Below are 22,970 nucleotides of genomic sequence, written 5' to 3'. Positions count from 1 at the left end.
ACACGATCGGACAGGGTGAGGGCAGGCCCTAATCCAATGCGTGATGTTCTTAAAAGGAGAGAGATTCAGAGACATACAGATACACACACACAGGACAGAAGGCTGTGTGAAGATGGAAACAGAGGCTGGAGTGATACAACAAGCCAAGGACTGCCAGCAACCACCAGGAACTGGGTGAGAGACTGGGAACAGATTCTCCCTCAGGGCTTCCAGAAGGAGCCAGCCCTGCTCACATCCTGAATTCAGACTTCTAGTCTCATGGACTGTAAGAAAGTAAATTTTTGTTGTTTGAAGCCACCCACCCAGTTTGTGGTACTTTGTTACAGCAGCCACAGGAAATGAACATAATTATCTAATTGGAAAAAAGTGCCTCCCCCTCAAAAAGACAAAAACACTAAGAGATGGAAGAAGGTGAGCTTCTAGCAGCCCACACAATTGGTAGTTGAAGCCTCGAATAAACAGCGTAATACTGACGTAAGCACTGACCTCGATTCCACCAACATGCTCCTTCTTAGTCTATTAGAGCAGCTAGTACCAAGTCCACCTGTTAGAGGCCATGGATAAAAAATAGATTTCAAGGGGCTAAAAGCAAAGGGAGCCCTGGTGGTGCAGTGGTTAAGAGCTCAGCTGCTAACCAAAAGGTTGGCAGCTCGAATCCATCAGCCACTCCTTGGATACCTTATGAGGGAGTTCTACTCTGTCCTGTAGGGTCACTATGAGTCAGAATTGACAGCAACAGGTATAAAAGCACCATTTTGGGAAAATGGATTACTACCTGTTTCAATGCCAAAAGAGTCTATAAATACAGACAATTTTCCCTGAATAAGCCTTGTGTCTTCTTCAGTGTCTGAAGTACGTTTGTTTTCTCACTATGAATTTGGTCATGGGGAAGAAGCAAAGGAAGCTGCGGGGAGACCAGTGTGTAACCGTCCAGGAAAAGTACCCTTGGAGGGAGACACTTACCCTGATCATCATCTCTCTCTCTATGATGCTGTCCTCCAGGGAGAACATTTCAGACACAGGTCTTTCCTTCACTGGCTCTTTTTTCACCCGCTCCTTCACGCTTGTCAGGTCAGGCTCTGAGATGGAGGGCCCAAGGGAGGCCCCATTGACAACTAGCTGGTCTGCTCGGGAGACGCTGATGGCCTTGGCAGGCCCATGCCTCAGCACCCGGGCTCTGGCGATGGCGGAAGGAAGGCTGACCTGGTCTTGCCTCAGCGCCCCGTTGCTAACACTCTTCCTGGGGCCGGGGTACTCGGGCGGGGGCTTGTTCGGGATGCGGGCCAAGGCTGCTTGCAGCTGTGCACTGTACTCCACCTTCTCACGGACCACGGGGATCTGCGGCACCGGTTCCGCAGCCTCCTCTTCCTCCTCGCTCTCACTACTGTGGACCAGCATTGTGGCATCGGAGAATGTCTTCTTGTGGTGGTACTGGGGCAGCTGGTGCACCTCGTGGCCCCCCGGCCCGTCCTCAGGCGGCCCCTGCTCCCGGAGCGTGTTGCAGCGAGCCATGGGGAGGTTGAGCGACTTGAGTGTCATGGCCTCCATGCCCCGAACCATGCTGTTCATCACCTCCAGGCTGTGGCGCTTGTTGGTTGTGCCGTGGTGCTTGGTGGCCGTGAGGGGCTCACTCACCTCCTGCAGAGACTGATGTACCACGGGGGAGCTGTCCTCCTGGAAGGTCTTCACTGACAGCTGCACCTTCCGCGTCACCAGGTCCGGGCTACTGCCACTGACGTACTTGTGGCGGTGGCTGGCCAGGTCCGGGGTGCTGGTGGCTGGGCGGGGCCGGGGATAGGGGGGCGGGGGCCTGAAGAGATAGTTTTTGAGCATATGGGCTGTGTTGTAGTTCTGGCTGCTTTGCAGTTGCATGTTGGCCAACTCTGGGGTGCTCACTGTGTGTGAGATAGCACTTGCCCCTGGCTTGCTCGGCACCATGTGGTTCTTTGGGCTTACGTGGTCAGACGGACTGATGGGTTTGTTACTGTAGCCCCCCTGCAGCCCATAAGGGACAGTGTAAGGGTGTCTCTCCCGCATCTCAGGCTGGCTGTACACCAGGTCCCCTGGCTGGTTGTAGGCATGGGTGTTGATGATGTTGAGGTTTCTCAGAGACTGGCTCTGACTGTCTGTGTGCACGACGCCCCTCTTCATCTGCCGCATGACGGTCTCATAATCAGGGGTCGGCCTGTAAGACGGGACGATGATGGCACTGTGTCGGTGGCTGGGGATGTAGTCAGCCCGCATGATGTCACTCCCAGGGATGCTGAGGTTGGAGGATACAGGAGACGCCTGGATGAAACTCTGGGAGCAGTTGAGGGAGTTGATGCTGTGAACGCTGCATACACTGCCGTTGGTAACGGTCCCGTTTAAATAGTTCAAGTCCAGGCTATTGTGAGAGTTGCAATACAAGGCTTCTTCATTCCCGTGAAAAATGCTGTCTACAAAAAGTCAAACAAAGACAAAGACACATGAGCCTCCAAGCCATCATACTTTCATGAAGTCCATCCTCACACTCATGGGGTGGCTTTTAATTTAAATCAGTCATTAAAAAGTGAAACCCATGGTCTCCACCCCTGTACTGCACAGAAGAATGGATAACTGCTTGGACAATATGCCAAAATACAGAAGGAACACTTTAAAACACACAGAAAAGAAAAAAAAGAACCTAAACAAAGACAAGGATCTATACTTAGGGTAGGTATCGCCTGGGTATGTTCTCCATTTTGCCATGAGCTTTGAAATCAGGTGACAGTGTTGGTCCTCCCAGAGTGTAGGCCAGCCCTCCTGTGTAGGGCTCAGTACCAGGACTGGCTATTTGTGTCGGGAAGTCAAGAAATCCAACAAGGCAACAGACTGGAAGCTGCTGGTGCTTGGAGCTGCTCTTCCTGACTGCAGTGGAAAAGGCCCCTTGCCTGGATGGACTGTAGAGTGTTCAGTAACACTGACAAACACTGCAGCCAGGACATCAGCGTGGCTAGTGTCAAAACGAGGCAAAATCTAAGAGTCAGGAAATCTCTCTTTAGATTTGGTTTCATCATTGAGGTCAAGTAAAAATTCGTAACAGTTTAAGAGGTACCTAAAGAGACAAACGTCACGTCTAAAGCAGCCTTCCTTTAATCAACACACACACACAGCACACACGCACAGCACACACGCACAAACCTGTAGAAAGGTAAGGTCTTGCCAAAACGCTTCCCTGTGGCAAAAGCCAAAAAAGCAGAAAAAGAGAAGAGGTGACTGAAAACCCTCCAGTGCCTGGAGGAAGTGTGTGTACGTGAACCCACTGAGATGAGGTAGGCGAGAAAAGCTAGAACAGACACAAAAGTGCCGCCTTTCTTCCCCTGATGGGATTTGGTGCCTTCTCATGGAATCGGGATAACTGCTAGCCTGCTTATGAAAACCACTGTTTCATAAATTAAAGGACCTTGACTGTCTGGGTTTTCACGCTCACACTTCCTCAATGCAGGGAGATTAAAAATGGCCAAGAGATGACAGAAGAGAAACTATGTACTCATTTAACACATGGTCAAGATCCAGGACTCGCTGCCACCTGAGTGCTGGCACCAGAGTCAAAATACCTCTTTTTCATATCCAAGCGCCACCATTAAGCTCTCTGTGTCCCATACCCATCTGTAAGATGGAAGTAATAACAGTACCCATCTCCGTGGTTTATTCTGAGGATTAAATGAGACAGTACCTAGCACATGCTCAGAACTGAGCCTGGCAGTAATGCTCCATGGATGTTACTTGTTATTACTAGAATTGTTACTATGATGGAAACAGGCTTTCTCATGCGCTTTGCATGTGAGTGTTTAGGGAGAAAAAGAGTCATGAATAAAAGAAATCTCCTTACTCTAAGGAAGGAACAAGTAAGCACCCTGGGAGAGGCTGGTGGGAGAGAGAGGAGCAAGCACTGAAACAAGGGGTTGAGGTGATTTCCTCCAATTACTCTGGATGCCTGTGGTCTCTGCTACCAGGAAAAACGGACTGGCTGCTGCCAGGTTCCTGACACTCCCTGGCTCTGAGGGTGAATGCACTCTGCAGGGTTTCACTGTCGCTCTCTCCTGTAGAAATGGAGCCCACTCACCACCTTGCCCCAACCCCCCTAGCGGCAAATCCCGGGGACACCGTTCTCTCTAGGTGAACGATACTCTGTGCCTTTCACAAACCGAAGCTGCCGGCTACTACCATTCAGACGATAACAAAGTTATAATGAATGCACCCCTGTTGTGTTCTTTAAAGACAAAAAAGTCTTCTTCACCACTTACCGGCACTCAGCTTTTGGCCGTGAGAAGGGAAAGGGAGGACCGTTACCTTGTGAAGTGTGGGTGTCCGGGTAGTGTTCACCACACTGGACGTGCATGGGTGGCAGGATGTACGGCTGCTGCCGGGGCTGAAAGAGAGAGGGCGGCCACGTGGGGAAGGCAGCAGGCAGCCCAGGACAGGACGCGCCCCAGCCATCCACGTCACGGGGAGGCACACCACCACGCAGCCGTCAACCCTGACACCCTTCTAGGCATCCGTGCCCCCATCTCAGCACGCGGGGTACAAGAGGCAGGAGGGAGAAACGAAGATGCCAGTTCAAAGTTAGAAACACTACAACCAATAGGTGGACTGTAGTAACTACAATGAAACCTGCGAGAGCCAGACCTCTTCAAAACTGCCTCGTTTTCTGGGTCCCACAACTTTTCTGCCTTTGATGGAATGCAGTCTTAGCACCTTTTCATCACTCTTTATTGGTAGAAAAAATTTGAGCTTTCCTTCTCTGACAGGTTTCCACCTTACGCAGGTTCTGGGTTTCGCAGGTTTTACGGTATGTATTATCTGTTTTCTAAGATACTTGTAATGGTTAAGTGCTACGGCTGCTAACCAAGAGGTCGGCAGTTTGAATCCACCAGGCACTCACCGGAAACTCTATGGGGCAGTTATACTCTGGCCTATAGGGTTGCTATGAGTCGGAATCGACTTGACGGCAGTAGGTTTTGGGGTTTAAGACACTTGTAAAGCTCTTTATGCATTCTTTAAAGGAAAAACTCAGAATAGGTACATTATCACGTCTCACCTAAGAAATAATAAGAGAGCAAGGCAGAAATCATCTCATTCTATTCGAATCCGGCTCCCTCCTGGAGCCACCAGCTGGGCACATCAGCATCGTTGTGCCTATGACCCCTAGTCCACAGCCATGTTAATTTCAAATAAGGACAGCCAGTGTGAAGGGGCCTAGTTACAAACTTAGACAAGCATCTAAGATGCAACCCACGAGAATGGGGGCGCAGCTCTGGAGCCAACTTCTGCTACAGAAGGGAGTACTGCCAGCTTTTAGAGAAAACAACATCGCCAAGACTTAGATGGATTAAACATTTGGCAAGCCAACAGAAAAAATGTGTATGTTTATGATTATCGGGCTAATGGGACCTAGAGCAAGTCATTTCACTTGACTGGTCTCACTTCCTGTCGATCAAATGAAGTCTCCTCCTCCTTGTCCCCCTACCTAAAGCATTACCCATTTCATTTATACATTAGGGTTACAGATAAGAGTTTGTTAAGAAAGAGTTCTATTGCTAAAGAAAACTCTTTAAATTCATAAGCCACCAAACAAGATAATCTCTCATATTTGTATGTGACTATTTTTAAACAAGCCTTAGAGATATTATTTTAAAGGTCACTGTTTTAGGAGATAAGAAGCTGATATCAAGCCAAGAAAACCAAAGCAGGCAGCAGGGATCTCAGCACACCTCGACAGAAGACATGCACTTGCCAGAGTGTGGAGCTGGGTAAATAACCCACTACCATGTCTCTGGAGCCCTGCTCGCTGCTAACCAAAAGGTTAATGGTTTGAACCTACAAGCGCTCTATAGGAAAAAAGACCTGGTGATCTGCGCCCATAAAGATTACAGCCTAGAAGACCCTGTGGGGCAGTTCTACTTTGTCCTACAGGGTCAGGGCTTTGTCCTACAGGGTCAGGGCTTTGTCCTACAGGGTCAGGGCTTTGTCGTATGGGGTCACTGCTTGGTCCTACAGCGTCACGGCTTTGTCCTACAGGGTCACGGCTTTGTCCTACAGGGTCACTACACTATCCTACAGGGTCACGGCTTTGTCCTACAGGGTCACTACACTGTCCTACAGGGTCACTACATTGTCCTACAGGGTCACGGCTTTGTCCTACAGGGTCACTACATTGTCCTACAGGGTCACGGCTTTGTCCTACAGGGTCACGGCTTTGTCCTACAGGGTCACTACACTGTCCTACAGGGTCACGGCTTTGTCCTACGGGTCACGGCTTTGTCCTACAGGGTCACTACACTGTCCTACAGGGTCACTACATTGTCCTACAGGGTCACTGCTTTGTCCTACAGGGTCACTGCTTTGTCCTACAGGGTCACTACATTGTCCTACAGGGTCACTGCTTTGTCCTACAGGGTCACTGCTTTGTCCTACAGGATCACTATGGAACAACCATTTCCTTTGCTACAAAACAAATGTCTGAGTATCAAAAGGGCAAATAAAGACGGCAACAGAGACAAGGGATCCAAAAACCAAGGGAGAAGAAATAAAGAATTGAAATTTAACTAATCTAACAGAGTAGTTCAGGGAACCAAAGAAAAGGGGTGCCATCAGTTGTCCTAAATATTCCCAAATATCCCTTTGGCTGGTATTTGAGCTGCGATTTGAAACGCTTTCCCTCTTCTTGGAAAAAAGTTTAACTCAGCTTTTCCATGGAAGGACAGCAGGTTTGAGGTGGTGTTTTTAGATAGCGGGGAAGGATATGTAAAAGGGAACAGAAATACATGACAAGGCAGAGCTGGCTTACCCTCCTCTTGCTCTTATTAAAAAAAAAAAAAAAATCCAGTAAGTGACGGCACATGAAGTGGCAAGTATACAGGCAAAGAACACTGATAGCCAATCCTCCAAACACCATTTCAGGATTACATATTTCTCTCCCGACCTGCTAATGCAGAAACCAATTAAATGGCATAAACTAAGTAGCAGAACAGCAAGAGAAAAACTCAATCGGCAGTCCTGGTTATCATCAAGGAAGCCAGCGGGACACAATGTTATCTGGTCTCGCACTCCCTCATCCCAGGAAACTTGCGGTGAAATGGTCTAAAAGGGCAGGAGAGAGGTTAAGGTCGTGAATCTGGCTTCCTGTAGACTGTCTTCATCCAAGTCAAACAGGAAAACTTCTGCACCTTCTCTAGATAGTCAAGACAAGAGCTCAGGTCGCAAGATCAGCTTAAACCACTCTGCCTCCCACGGTGCTTCACGCAAGATAATGAAGTTACCTCACTTATTAAGCCTTTTAAGTTTAAAAAACAAGAAAGGAAAAAAAAAAAAAAAAAAAGCACTAACAAAAGGGAATAAAGAAACCAGTGCCGTGAACAAATCTATTGGCACTCCAGGGGAAAAGCCCAAGAGACCTTCTAGACCTCCAAGGTAAAGGACTCCATGTGACACACCATATACAATACTGCAAATAAAAGTGTTCATGTGGACACTCAGGAACTACGGTGTGCTGATATAATGGCTGAACTCTAAAATTATAAGAGATCATGTCCATGCATTTTCCAGAAAAAGTATTTCCTCAAAACTTTCCTTTTAAAAAACAAGTTAAAGATGTACCATATTGTATACATTGTTTTTCAAGAAAAATACAATGTTATCCTCCTATGAACTTGAAGGAACTGTTCATATAGAAAAATAAAAAGGCAACAAGTTTACTTTGATTCTCTTTAAAAAAAAAAAAACAAAAAAAAAACTAAAGGAAAAGAATTGTGACTTAAAACAGGCAGAAAATTTTAAAGGAAACCGACTCTCCAACGTCATCTTCTATATTATCCTTGAGTAATCCTAAAAAGAACACACAGCCTAAGACAGAATTATGCACTGAAGTCAGAGCTGTGTTTCCACACGATGAGGTCAGCAGTAAAACAAACAAAAACCCCAATGTTACGTAGAACCAGGGATCAACTCAAATTTTGTTGGCTAATTTAAGCCTTAAAATTAGAAATGCACAATTTTTCCCACTGAATATTCAGAGACCACCAACTTGACTCAGTCAATTCTCTGCTTGTTAAAAAAGCATTTTCTAATTAGTTTCTTAATCTCCATTTATGGCAATGAATGGAGTCTCTGGGTGGTAAAAATGGTTAGTGCACTTGGCTGCTAACCGAAAGGTTGGAGGTTCGAGCCCACCCAGAGATGACTCAGAAGAAAGGCCTGGAGATCTTCAGAAAAACCAACCACTGAACACCCTATGGAGTACAGTCCTACTCAGACACACACGGGGTCGCCAGGACTTGGAGTTGACTCAAAGCGATTAGACTGGTTATAGCAATGAATACAAGAGAATTCGTGGAGCTTACAACCGAAGGTGTAGCTATGTGCAGCAACCAGGAACAGCTATAAGCCAACAGATGAGCAACGACAGGCTGAATGTTGAGGGACTGTGCTCTTGTCAGCTGGGATAGGATGCATTTAAAGAAGTGAGGGGCATGGGCGGGGATGGGGGAACAGTAATGGTACATGTCACACCTGCCTGACACACTAATGCCCTTCCGTGTTCTCACAGGAGTACATGTGACACCTGCCTGACACGCTGACGTCCTTCTGTGTTCTCACAGTACATGTGACACCTGCCTGACACGCTGACATCCTTCTGTGTTCTCACAGGAGTACATGTGACACCTGCCTGACACGCTGACATCCTTCTGTGTTCTCACAGGAGTACATGTGACACCTGCCTGACACGCTGACGTCCTTCTGTGTTCTCACAGGAGTACACGGCACACCTGCCTGACATGCTGACGTCCTTCTGTGTTCTCACAGGAGTACATGTGACACCTGCCTGACATGCTGACATCCTTCTGTGTTCTCACAGGAGTACATGTGACACCTGCCTGACACGCTGACATCCTTCTGTGTTCTCACAGGAGTACACGGCACACCTGCCTGACATGCTGACACCCTTCTGTGTTCTCACAGGAGTACACGTCACACCTTCCTGACACGCTGACGTCCTTCTGTATTCTCACAGGAGTACATATGACACCTGCCTGACAGGCTGACGTCCTTCTGTGTTCTCACAGGAGTACACGTCACACCTTCCTGACACGGTGACGTCCTTCTGTATTCTCACAGGAGTACATATGACACCTGCCTGACAGGCTGACGTCCTTCTGTGTTCTCACAGGATCTCATCCCGCCTCCCCTTAAATTAATAACAATGAACCCTGTATGCATTTCCAAGGGTCATCCTACTCAGTTACTGAAGACTACATACGTACCAGGGAGGACCGGCTCCAGGTAGGCTGGCGTCTGATGGGTGGTGGAGAATCTGACTGCCTGCACGAAAGGGTTAAAGGTGTTATCTACCAGGTGTAAGAAGTCAGGTTGATGGCGGGGGGGTGGGGAGGAGAAGACAACATGGGCAAGACTTAAAGCCAAAGCACCAAAATGCAAAGATTGTTTACTTCTTACTTCTGGATGGTTTATTTAATCTCCTTCTTTATTATTTATTTTCAAAATTTCTGGAACATATGATATTTATATAGTAAGCTTTACAAAGTAATATTAAAACAATGTGGCTTATTTCTAAAGAAAGAGAAAATTAAGCAAGACCGAACAATATCACCATTATTACATGGATTTCTTGATGTGCTCTGCTGCACATCTTTCTGTATGTATAAAATATTTCATGTTTTTTAAAAAAAAAAAAACAAATTAAAATTTTAAATGCCACCGGTCAAATAAAAATCCAAAGCAGAGGAACTATTCCTGAGGACAGCCGTATCAATAAGCTTTTTGTTAAGACACATTACAAAGATTCATCTGACCAGACACGTTCCGGTCTAAGAACCAACATGGATTTTTTTAAAATGTAAAGATCTGGAAACGAGACTTAGTGGGTTCACTGAGACACGAGGAAGCCCCGAATTTACTGCCTGGAAAGAACATTTAAGCCTTGAGTGGAAACTACCCCAGCAAGCCATCTTTAAACTAAACAATTTGGCTCATTTAATAAAGAACGTGTACCTTGAGCATTGCAGTCTTCTAAAGAACTGTCTACACGAGATTAAACAGACAAGAGTAACTCTGAAACACAGGCGAGAACTTTAAGGGACAGAAAGTCTACACTGACAGTGGTGAAGCAACGTGGACAGAGCGAATGGTGCCAATGACAACCATGTCACCACTGCCAGGGAAGTGCGCGTGCAGAAACTGTTGAACAGGGTATGTTCTACTGTGGATACTTTCACCAAAAATAAAAAATAAATAGTGATAGAACTTTTCAAAAAACGTAGAGTTAAAAGTGAGTGGGGACTAGGAATATTATCAGATTCTTGAGAAATGAAGTCAAAGGTGCCCTCGAGCAATGGGTCCCCAATGTAATAACTACTTTTTCCCCAGTGAAATCATAAAAAACTTGAGTTTTTCATCAAGCAAAATTTCCTCAATTTAAAGGACTTCCCTTATGCTGAAATTCCATCCATTCTACTTTTCTCTGGTAATAAAATATCTCTCATGAAATAATGGAGACAAAATATACCAGTGCTGGATTCTGTAAATGCCTAGTCAAATACTACATTATCAGGCCTATGTTAAATATTTCCCTCGAGTCAAGGAATACGGGAGCCACTCCCTGGAGCCGTATCCCCAGAAGACAAGCAGTGGCTTTGCAGGAGCAATGATGGCCTTTCAGAGGTCAGAGAGGACACAGGTGTGGAGGAGGACACTGTAAAGAGGATGCTAGTTTGTGAAACATCAGAGGGCTATGCCAGGCCTTGATGCAGCCTGTGCTGATGCTGACCCGAGAACGTACAAAGAGTTTAACGTGTATGTGATATGTGATATGTGATATGTGTGTGTGTGTGTGTGTGTGTGTGTGTGTGTGTACTTTTTAGAAAGAGAGTCCTAGCTTTTATCAGCTAATAGGTTAGGAATTTCCCATAGCTGGTTAGGAAGAAGAAAGCAACGGCTATTGCAGAAGCAGAAAGGAAAAACACAATTTCCTCTTTGTTTTCCAGTCTAACAAGTGATGCTCACCAACATCAGGAAAAAAGACCACTGAGGAAATACAAATGCTCAGTAAATTTCAGAGCAAGGCCATTTGCTGAAAAAATGGTAAAATCAAAAGACTACAGTGAATCCACTTCTCAAGACAGTTTTTTAATTCCTACAGAAGTCAACTGCAGAATTCCAGTTAACACCAGAGACACCCTCACAAGTCAAAGGCAGGAATGAGCAGGGTAGACATGCATAGAAGTGGCCTACAGGGAAATGCTCAAAAAATGTGTGTGTGTACATGCCAGAGTATACTTGTGTGTGTGTGTGTGTACATGCCAGAGTGTACCTGTAAGAAAGATGTGGCTGCTTAATTTATACTCCCTGATCAGTTCTTCCTCTGAGCGACATTTGCAAACTTTGCTGGCAGGCCCAGTACCATGAGATATACTTTAGACCCCAACAGTGACCAATTTGCAGCAACTGGATTGCAGGAGCCTCCAGCACATGGAGAAAAAAGTCTGGGTTAACCTGATGAGCCCATTATAAAGTGGCCGGGTCCTTCAGCAGGAGCTGCTCTGGGACCCTCCTCTTCCTGCTCTTGGATGCATCCACTGGTGGAGTGAAATGCAGTTCTTCTTTTACATTTACAACCCTGAAGCTCTTTGAAACAAAATTAAATTCCTTGGGTTCCCCAACTGCAGAATGAGCTCTGCTGAGGAATGCCTTTTGAAGGCAACCAAGGCAAAGACCACGATTGCATGAGCCCCAGCACGCTCCAGCGGAGGTCAGGGCACGTCCAAGTCCCCTCATCTGACTCCTCTTTATCATCTTTATTTCCAAATTAAAAAAATACACATGGATTTGTGCCATCTATTAGCGTCTTCCAAGTCTTCCTCTAATTACCCTGGCCTCTCATTTACAGGCAGGTGACATGACCCAGAAGCACACACAGGGTTAGCCAACTGTGTAAGCGAAACGGAGCTGAGGATGACAGGAGCGTGTTCCCTTTCAAGTTGGCTCGTCCCTCAGTTGCACACTTCTGAGCACACTCCACATCTGACATGAGGGGCGCCCTGGCAAATTGGGAACTGCTCGGTGACTCCAAACTCAGAGCAGAGGGCTGGAAAGGGGTTAATGTGGGCCACCCCACTCGGAAGTCAAGCACCCGGAGTCAATTTGCAGAACTGTTTTCTCTCTAGGAACATGTGCTACCTTAGACAGGTTTCATCATTAAAGCCCCTTCATTCCTGCCTGGCTTTGCTTACTTCCTTAGTTTCTACAAGGAATGAGGAAAAAGAGTGAATCCCTAAAGCAGGTGAATTTCATCTGACGAAGCGACCTGGTGAGAGGGTTAACTCGTGTCTACTTACTCAGTGCAGATTTTGTTCTGTTTGTAAAACTTGTGCCTCGTAGCAAACAGCCGAGAAATGTATTTGGCATTTTCGATATCGTCCTTGAAAAAGAAGAGACAGAGTAAAAATAAACATCTGTTTGACTGGACACGCATTTCACTGTGATTACTTCTGAGCAGAGACACCTCCCTCCCTTCATTCCAACCACAAAACATCATGATGGCCAGGCAAACCAGGCTCCTGAAACCTGGCAGCAGCCAGGCCTGCAAGCCCACCAATGGGTGTCAGACAACACGGTCTGCTAAAGATTCCTCTACATCCAAGGCGCTGGATTTGCACTGATGAACTGGCATGCTTCACACAGTTCTACACCAAGTGCTTTAAAAGTAAATACAGTAGGCTCCCCCTTCACCCCCTACCCACGGTTTCGCTTTCCATGGTTTCAGTTACCCGCAGTCAACCCCGGTTCGAAAACGTTAAATGAGCGACATGATGAAATCTCTAGAAGTCCAACTCCGTCCTGCCCAGGGACCACATTCACATAATATTTATTACAGTCTATTGTTATAATTGTTGTATTTTATTATTAGTTATTATTGTTAATCTCTTACTGTACCCAGTTTATAAATTAAATTTTATCATAGGTATGTCTGTATAGGACAAAGTATAGTACATATAGGGTTTGGTACTATCCTCAGTTTCACGCATCCACAGGGGGTCCTGGCACGTATCCGCTGAGGATAAGGAAGGACAATACTGTACGTGAATCAAGGCTGAGCATGAGATAAACACCAAACATCATTAAATGAGGCAGTGAGATACATGCACGGTGTTGACTCTCAAGGAAGCACTCCACAGAAGGCCAGTCTCTCAGCTTACTTCAGGCTCAGCTCGGGCTAGGATGGCAAAGGAAATCCAGGTCGGCCAACAACAGAAAAATGCAATGTAACAGAGATGGGAGTTACTCCACAATGGCTGGAACTAAAGTGCAGAGGAAGGCTGTGAGCCAGACACTGTGATCCACCACAAATAAGGCAGGTAGAGGAACCCTGAGCCTAGAGTCAAAATTGGCTGGGAAACCCAGTAGTTTGAGATTGGTATTTTACCACCACTGTCCTGAAATGATGAGCATTGGTGGGGCTGTGGTTAAGACTTCGGCTGCTAACCAGAAGGTTGGCAGTTCAAATCCATCAGCCACTCCTTGGAAACCCCATGGAGCAGGCAGTTCTACTCCATCCTGTAGGGTCGCTATGAGTCAGAATCAACTCAACAGCTGTGGGTGGATTCTGAAAGAGGCAATCATAGCATGGGGCAAGTCTTGGAAAGTATGTTTTCGACAGAATATTTAGGCTCTCAAGAAACGGAGCACCGGGGAAGAACACTGAGCTGAGAAGTCAAAGAGCAAGCTGCCTGTAGGCCTTCGTCCCGTAGCTCACCGTGTGAAAAAGGGCCGTCTCTTCTTTGCTGATGGACTCCACTAGGATGGTTGACTTGTTGTGGCTGATATTCCCAATGTCATGCCACCTAGTCAAAAGACATGGAACACATTGTCAAAAGACATGGAACACGTTGTCAAAAGACATGGAACACGTTGCCAAAAGACATGGAACACGTTGCCAAAAGACATGCAACACGTTGCCAAAAGACATGGAACACGTTGCCAAAAGACATGGAACACGTTGTCAAAAGACATGGAACACGTTGTCAAAAGACATGAACACGTTGCCAAAAGACACGGAACGCGTTTATGATTCGGCGTAGGAGGCTATCTGCTAACATTAACTCTCGGTTATGATTTAACGATATTATTTAAATCAAAGTGTTCCTTCTCTCAAAACATAAAAGAAAATGAAATGTGAATCTATGTAACCAGCTAAACACCATTTGGAAAATACATCCAGACATCACGCTTCATGAAGTACAGGTTGGTACTGCGATGCTTAAGAGCAGTTGGAATCCGTCAGGCGCTCCTGGGAAACTCAATGGGGCAGTTCTACTCTGTCCTGTAGGGTTGCTGTGAGTAGGAATTGACTCAATGGCAATGGGTTTTTTGGTTTTATGAGGAAAATGTGCAAGGGGCTTTTGGTATCGTGTTTTTCACGTTTCCAAATTGAGAAGGCATTTCCTCCTCTTTAACGACGGAGGGGCATATTATTAAAAAGCCCTGTTTACACAGGAATGTATGCTGAAGAATCACATCGATCCTGTATTGCTACGTGTGGTATGGATTAGTTTTGCCACCCAAGAAAATACCTAGAGAGTGTTTAATGAATTTACACCGTTGTGATCGAAACAAACCAAAAACAAAAAATCAAACAGAATTTCTTTTCCTTTCCTCATGGAAACCTTACCTAAAACGAGATCCATAGAAATAGCCACCAAACAAGTGAACAAAAATTGCTGCTTCTCACTCTACTTGGAGCCAGTTTCTAACCATTTTTACTACTACCTGGAGTCCCTGGGTGGTAGAAATGGTTAAACACACTCAGCTGGTAACCAAACAGTTGGAGGTTTGAGTCCACCCAGGGGTGCCTTGGAAGAAAGGCCTGGCAATCTACTTCCAAAAAATCAGCCACTGAAAACATCACGGAGAGCAGTTGTACTCTGACACAACGGGATCACCATGAATCAGAGTCAACTTGATGGCAACTGGTCTTAGGTTAATTACTACCTATCCTTCACTCTGGAGGAGTCCTGGTCACACAGTGGTTAAGCGCTCAGCTGTTAACCCAGAGGTTGGCAGTTTGAACCCACTAGCTGCTCCGTGGGAGAAAGACATGGCACTCTGCTTCCATAAAGACTACAGCCTAGAAAACTCTATGGGGCAGTTCTACTCTGTCCATTAGGGCCGTTTATGAGTTGGGATTGACTTGACACCAACGGGTTTGGTTTATGGGTTTACCCTTCACCCTGTGGCCTGACATAATTCCCTCCCCACTGCTTTTTTACTCCATGGTGCTGTGCTCATTCACCTCCATCAGCCTCTGCCTGGCTAATTCCCAGTTACCCTTTATGACTCAGCTCAGGAGCGCCCACTCTGAGAAGGCATTCCTCATCCTCAACACCCACATCCCAGGGAGGTACCGTCCTCTCTGCTCCACCACAGGGTGTAGTCCTCCACCACTGACCACACTGCACTACAGCTCTTTATTTCTGTAACTGGATCCCTGGTTGTGCTGCGCTAGACCTCAGGACCCCGTGCCCTGCGTAAGGACTCTGCCTTCTTCATCTTTGTATCCCAAGGCTGAGGCAAATGTCTATTACCCAGCAGACACTCAATAAAGGTTTGCTGAAAGAATTAAAAATAATACTGTTACCTCTCATTTGTGTAGAGTATGACTCTTTTATCAACTCTGGAAGACAGACAAGGCAGCTATTTTGGCCCTTTATTTAGAAAGGGGGCAGCTTAGGCACAAATGAGTACATGACTGAGCTATATCCACTCCCTCTGCTCGTCAGCGATGGACGTGTTCTAGACCTATGGTTTCCAGGCCTCCCCCCATCACCTTGCCGTTACACCAGCACCAATTGCGTTTCAGTACATCTGCTGGCAATACCGTCCACAGGTGCTCACCACAGCTTGCTGTCCAGCCTGCCAACCCATCAGAGCGTATCAACATGTGCTCAACACGTCCACACTCCTCAGCAAAGGCCTCCCCTGGCTTGATTCCTTCAAATCCACTGCCAAACTCTGGACACTGCCTTGCCCCATCATACAACATCACCCAGTGGCATAATTAACATGATACCATGTTCTTACTGTTGTTAGTTGCTATTGTCTCGATTCTGACTCATAGTGACCCCATGTGGCAGAGCAGAACTGCTCCATGGGGTTCTCTAGGCTATGATCTTTCTCTTGCAGGGCCACTGGGTGACTCTGAACCACCAACCTTTTGGTTAACAGCTGACTGCTTAACCATTGTGCAACAAGGGCTCCTTACATGATACTACACACACACACACACACACACACGCACACGCACACACACAAACCAAACCCACTGCTGCCGAGTCGACCCGGACTCATATTGACCCTACAGAACTTCCCTATAGGGCTTCCAAGGCTGTGATCTTTATGGAAGCAGACTGTCACATCTTTCTCCCACAGGGCGGCTGGTGGGTTCAAACCACTGACCTTTCAGTTAGAAGTCAAGTGCTTTGACCACTGCTCCACCAGGGCTCTTTACATGATACCATAAACCTGTTGCCGTCGAGTTGATTCCAACTCATAGCAACCCTATAGGACAGAGTAGAACAGCACCATAGTGTTTCCAAGGAGGGCCTGGTGGATTCGAACTGCCAACCTCTTGGTTAGCAGACGTAGCACTTAACCACTGCACCACCAGGGCTCCTTACATGATACTATAGCAGAAGTGAATTCCCATCTTGTACGGGTTCCAAGACAAGTGCCAAAGGGAGAGGTCTAGAAATAGTTCCCAAGGAAACTGTAAATGCAGTGAGTGTGAGGCGGGGCCAAGATGGTGGATTAGGTGGATGCTACCACGGATCCCTCTTGCAACAAAGACTCGGAAAAACAAGTGAATCGATCACATACATAACAATCTATGAACCCTGAACAACAAACACAGACTGAGAGATGGAGAACGAACAAATACGGGGAGGCAGCGATTGTTTTCAGAGCCTGGAGCCAGCGTACCAGTCAGGTGACCTTCGGCGCCCGATTTGGGGCAGAGCCCAGGGGGACAGACAGCACAAACAAGGGGCCCAGCCCTGACCCCCGAACTCATTCCGGGAGGGTGCCCAGCTGGTTCGTGTGGGCGGCGTGGCGACGCAGCTGGTGGGAGAAGTCCCGGGGAGGCAGTGACTGGTCTTGGAGCGGGGAGAGCAGCGTCCCAGCCGGGGAACCGTCCCGCCGGGATTTTGGCGGGTCGCGGGCATGGCATAAGCGCGGGGAGCAGCTCCATCCCCCTGAACTAGCCCCGGGAGGGGACCCAGCCAGTTCACGCGGGCGGCATGGCGACACGGCCAGTGGGGGAGGTCCCCGGGGGGCAGCGACTGGTCTTGGAGCGGGGAGAGAGGCTCCCAGCGGGGCGCGCGGTCACGGCGCAGGCGCGGGGAGCTGCTCCGCTCGCCTGAGCTGACCGTGGGGGGGAGCCCAGCCGGTTCGGGGAGTCGGTGCAGCGACGCGGCTGGCGGGACGGGGAGTCCCCGGGAGGCAGCGACTGATTTTGGAGTCGGGAGTGCACCGTCCCAGTAGGGGAACCTTGACGCTGGATGTGGGGCTGGCAGCGGAGGATCTGACCGTGACTCCAGCGGGCCAGACCCCCCGGGGCAATCTCCACACAGCCAGCACACATAGGCGACGCGCACGCAGGAATCTCAGATATAATAGTCATTCCAAGCAAGACAAGCAACTCTGGCTATATTCTGAGGTGCTACTCTCCTAGCTCTCTGATCCCTCCCCCACCCTCCCCAGGCGGCTCCATTACATCCGAATAGCCTGAGCCAGAGGGAGAACTCTGATAGGGATCTGACTGCATTTTTTTTTTAGCAGATTTTCTGGAAAAACTAGTTTCCCAGTGATGGCTCGGAGACAGCAGTCCATATCAAACCACATAAAGAAGCAGACCATGACAGCTTCTACAACCCCCCAAACAAAAGAATCAAAATCTTTCCCAAATGAAGATATAATCCTGGAATTATCAGATACAGAATATAAAAAACTAATTTACAGAATGCATCAAGACATCACAAACGAAATAAGGCAAACTGCAGAAAAAGCCAAGGAACACACTGATAAAACTGTTGAAGAACTCAAAAAGATTATTCAAGAACATAGTGGAAAAATTAATAAGTTGCAAGAATCCATACAGAGACAGCATGTAGAAATCCAAAAGATTACCAATAAAATTACAGAATTAGACAACGCAATAGGAAGTCAGAGGAGCAGACTCGAGCAATTAGAATGCAGACTGGGACATCTGGAGGACCAGGGAATCAACACCAACATAGCTGAAAAAAAATCAGATAAAAGAATTAAAAAAAATGAAGAAACCCTAAGAATCATGTGGGACTCTATCAAGAAGGATAACTTGCGGGTGATTGGAGTCCCAGAACAGGGAGGGGGGACAGAAAACACAGAGAAAATAGTTGAAGAACTCCTGACACAAAACTTCCCTGACATCATGAAAGATGAAAGGATATCTATTCAAGATGCTCATCAAACCCCATTTAAGATTGATCCAAAAAGAAAAACACCAAGACATATTATCATCAAACTCGCCAAAACCAAAGATAAAGAGAAAATTTTAAAAGCAGCCAGGGAGAAAAGAAAGGTTTCCTTCAAGGGAGAATCAATAAAAATAAGTTCAGACTACTCAGCAGAAAACTTCCAGGCAAGAAGGGAATGGGACGACATATACAGAACACTGAAGGAGAAAAACTGCCAGCCAAGGATCATATATCCAGCAAAACTCTCTCTGAAATATGAAGGTGAAATTAAGATATTTACAGATAAACACAAGTTTAGAGAATTTGCAAAAACCAAACCAAAGCTACAAGAAATACTAAAGGATATTGTTTGGTCAGAAAACCAATAATATCAGATACCAGCACAATACAAGGTCACAAAACAGAACGTCCTGATATCAACACAAATAGGGAAATCATAAAAACAAACAAATTAAGATTAATTAAAAATAATAATAATAATAATAATACACATAACAGGGAATCATGGAACTCAATAGGTAAAAGATCACAATAATCAAAAAGAGGGACTAAATACAGGAGGCACTGAACTGCCAGATGGAGAGTGATATAAGGCGATATAGAACGATACAAGTTAGGTTTTTACTTAGAAAAATAGGGGTAAATAATAAGGTAACCACAAAAAGGTATAACAACTCCATAACTCAAGATAAAAGCCAAGAAAAACGTAACGACTCAACTAACATAAAGTCAAACACTATGAAAATGAGGATCTCACAATTTACTAAGAAAAACGTCTCAGCACAAAAAAGTATGTGGAAAAATGAAATGGCCAACAACACACATGAAAAGGCATCAAAATGACAGCACTAAAAACTTATTTATCTATAATTACGCTGAATGTAAATGGACTAAATGCACCAATAAAGAGACAGAGAGTCACGGACTGGATAAAGAAACACGATCCATCTATATGCTGCCTACAAGAGACACATCTTAGACTTAGAGACACAAACAAACTAAAACTCAAAGGATGGAAAAAAATATATCAAGCAAACAATAAGCAAAAAAGAAGAGGAGTAGCAATATTAATTTCTGACATAATAGACTTTAGACTTAAATCCACCACAAAGGATAAAGAAGGACACTATATAATGATAAAAGGGACAATTGATCGGGAAGACATAACCATATTAAATATTTATGCACCCAATGACAGGGATGCAAGATACATAAATCAAATTTTAACAGAATTGAAAAGTGAGATAGACACCTCCACAATTATAGTAGGAGACTTCAACACACCACTTTCGGAGAAGGACAGGACATCCAGTAAGAAACTCAATAGAGACACGGAAGACCTAATTACAACAATCAACCAACTTGACCTCATTGACTTATACAGAACTCTCCACCCAACTGCTGCAAAATATACTTTTTTTTCTAGCGCACATGGAACATTCTCTAGAATAGACCACATATTAGGTCATAAAACAAACCTTTGCAGAGTCCAAAACATCGAAATATTACAAAGCATCTTCTCAGACCATAAGGCAATAAAACTAGAGATCAATAACAGAAAAACTAGGGAAAAGAAATCAAATACTTGGAAAATGAACAATACCCTCCTGAAAAAAGACTGGGTTATAGAAGACATGAAGGAGGGAATAAGGAAATTCATAGAATGCAACGAGAATGAAAGTACTTCCTATGAAAACCTCTGGGACACAGCAAAAGCAGTGCTCAGAGGCCAATTTGTACCGATAAATGCACACATACAAAAAGAAGAAAGAGCCAAAAGCAGAGAACTGTCCCCACAACTTGAACAAATAGAAAGTGAGCAACAAAAGAACCCATCAGGCACCAGAGGAAAACAAATAATAAAAATTAGAGCTGAACTAAATGAATTAGAGAACAGAAAAACAATTGAAAGAATTAACAAAGCCAAAAGCTGGTTCTTTGAAAAAATTAACAAAATTGATAAACCATTGGCTAGACTAAGGAAATACAGGAAAGGAAACAAATAACCCGAATAAGAAACGAGAAGGACCACATCACAACAGAACCAAATGAAATTAAAAGAATCATTTCAGATTACTACCAAAAATTGTACTCTAACAAATTTGAAAACCTAGAAGAAATGGATGAATTCTTGGAAAAACACTACCTACCTAAACTAACACATTCAGAAGTAGAACAACTAAATAGACCCATAACAAAAAAAGAGATTGAAACGGTAATCAAGAAACTTCCAACAAAAAAAAGCCCTGGCCCGGACGGCTTCACTGCAGAGTTCTACCAAACTCCCAGAGAAGACTTAACACCACTACTACTGAAGGTATTTCAAAGCATAGAAAATGACCAAATACTACCCAACTCATTCTATGAAGCCACCATCTCCCTGATACCAAAACCAGGTAAAGACATTACAAAAAAAGAAAATTATAGACCTATATCCCTCATGAACATTGATGCAAAAATCCTCAACAAAATTCTAGCCAATAGAATCCAACAACACATCAAAAAAATAATTCACCCTGATCAAGTGGGATTTATACCAGGTATGCAAGGCTGGTTTAGTATCAGAAAAACCATTAATGTAATCCATCACATAAATAAAACAAAAGATAAAAACCACATGATCTTATTAATTGATGCAGAAAAGGCATTTGACAAAGTCCAACACCCATTTATGATAAAAACTCTTACCAAAATAGGAATTGAAGGAAAATTCCTCAACATAATAAAGGGCATCTATGCAAAGCCAACAGCCAATATCACCCTAAATGGAGAGAACCTGAAAGCATTTCCCTTGAGAACGGGAACCAGACAAGCATGCCCTTTATCACCACTCTTATTCAACATCGTACTTGAAGTCCTAGCCAGGGCAATTAGGCTAGACAAAGAAATAAAGGGTATCCAGATTGGCAAGGAGGAAGTAAAGCTATCACTATTTGCAGATGACATGATCTTATACACAGAAAACCCTAAGGAATCCTCCAGAAAACTACTGAAACTAATAGAAGAGTTTGGCAGAGTCTCAGGTTATAAAATAAACATACAAAAATCACTTGGATTCCTCTATATCAACAAAAAGAACACCGAAGAGGAAATAACCAAATCAATACCATTCACAGTAGCCCCCAAGAAGATAAAATACTTAGGAATAAATCTTACCAAGGATGTAAAAGACCTATACAAAGAAAACTACAAAGCTCTATCTACTACAAGAAATTCAAAAGGACATACTTAAGTGGAAAAACATACCTTGCTCATGGATAGGAAGACTTAACATAGTAAAAATGTCTATTCTACCAAGAGCCACCTATACATATAACGCACTTCCGATCCAAATTCCAATGTCATATTTTAAAGGGATAGAGAAACAGATCACCAATTTCATATGGAAGGGAAAGAAGCCCCAGATAAGCAAAGCACTACTGAAAAAGAAGAAGAAAGTGGGAGGCCTCACTCTACCTGATTTCAGAACCTATTATACAGCCACAGTAGTCGAAACAGCCTGGTACTGGTACAAAAACAGGCACATAGACCAATGGAACAGAATTGAGAACCCAGATATAAATCCATCCACTTATGAGCAGCTGATATTTGACAAAGGACCAGTGTCAGTTAATTGGGGAAAAGATAGTCTTTTTAACAAATGGTGCTGGCATAACTGGATATCCACTTGCAAAAGAATGAAACAGGACCCATACCTCACACCATGCACAAAAACTAACTCCAAGTGGATCAAAGACCTAAACATAAAGACTAAAACGATAAAGATCATGGAAGAAAAAATAGGGACAACCCTAGGAGCCCTAATACAAGGTATAAACAGAATACAAAACATTACCAAAAATGATGAAGAGAAACCAGATAACTGGGAGCTCCTAAAAATCAAACACCTATGCTCATCTAAAGACTTCACCAAAAGAGTAAAAAGACCACCTACAGACTGGGAAAGAATTTTCAGCTATGACATCTCAGACCAGCACCTGATCTCTAAAATCTACATGATTCTGTCAAAACTCAACCACAAAAAGACAAACAACCCAATCAAGAAGTGGGCAAAGGATATGAACACACATTTCACTAAAGAAGATATTCAGGCAGCCAACAGATACATGAGAAAATGCTCTCAATCATTAGCCATTAGAGAAATGCAAATTAAAACTATGATGAGATTCCATCTCACATTAATCCAAAAAACACAAAATAATAAATGTTGGAGAGGCTGCGGAGAGACTGGAACTCTTATACACTGCTGGTGGGAATGTAAAATGGTACAACCACTTTGGAAATCTACCTGGCGTTATCTTAAACAGTTAGAAATAGAACTACCATACAACCCAGAAATCCCACTCCTCAGAATATACCCTAGAGATAAAAGAGCCTTCACACAAACAGATATATGCACACCCATGTTAATTGCAGCTCTGT

At 44.8% G+C, this 22,970-nt stretch overlaps 1 protein-coding gene across 3 annotated transcripts in view; it reads right to left on the bottom strand.

Moving 5' to 3' along the window:
* Positions 1 to 22,970, bottom strand: part of PTPN14 (protein tyrosine phosphatase non-receptor type 14) — a 228,198-nt gene that overhangs the window by 33,890 nt on the left and 171,338 nt on the right. For all 3 annotated transcript variants that reach the window (XM_003419865.4, XM_064276911.1, XM_064276912.1), the window contains 5 exons: positions 13,793 to 13,880; positions 12,375 to 12,457; positions 9,285 to 9,342; positions 4,315 to 4,393; positions 964 to 2,438 (listed from right to left, as the gene is read on the bottom strand). In XM_003419865.4, coding sequence (XP_003419913.1) covers positions 964 to 2,438; positions 4,315 to 4,393; positions 9,285 to 9,342; positions 12,375 to 12,457; positions 13,793 to 13,880 — 1,783 coding nt within the window. The remainder of the gene's footprint in view (positions 1 to 963; positions 2,439 to 4,314; positions 4,394 to 9,284; positions 9,343 to 12,374; positions 12,458 to 13,792; positions 13,881 to 22,970) is intronic.

The sequence above is a fragment of the Loxodonta africana genome, chromosome 25 (genome assembly GCF_030014295.1).
Source record: "Loxodonta africana isolate mLoxAfr1 chromosome 25, mLoxAfr1.hap2, whole genome shotgun sequence".
NCBI lineage: Eukaryota > Metazoa > Chordata > Mammalia > Proboscidea > Elephantidae > Loxodonta > Loxodonta africana.
This window is presented reverse-complemented; position numbering and strand designations above follow the sequence as displayed.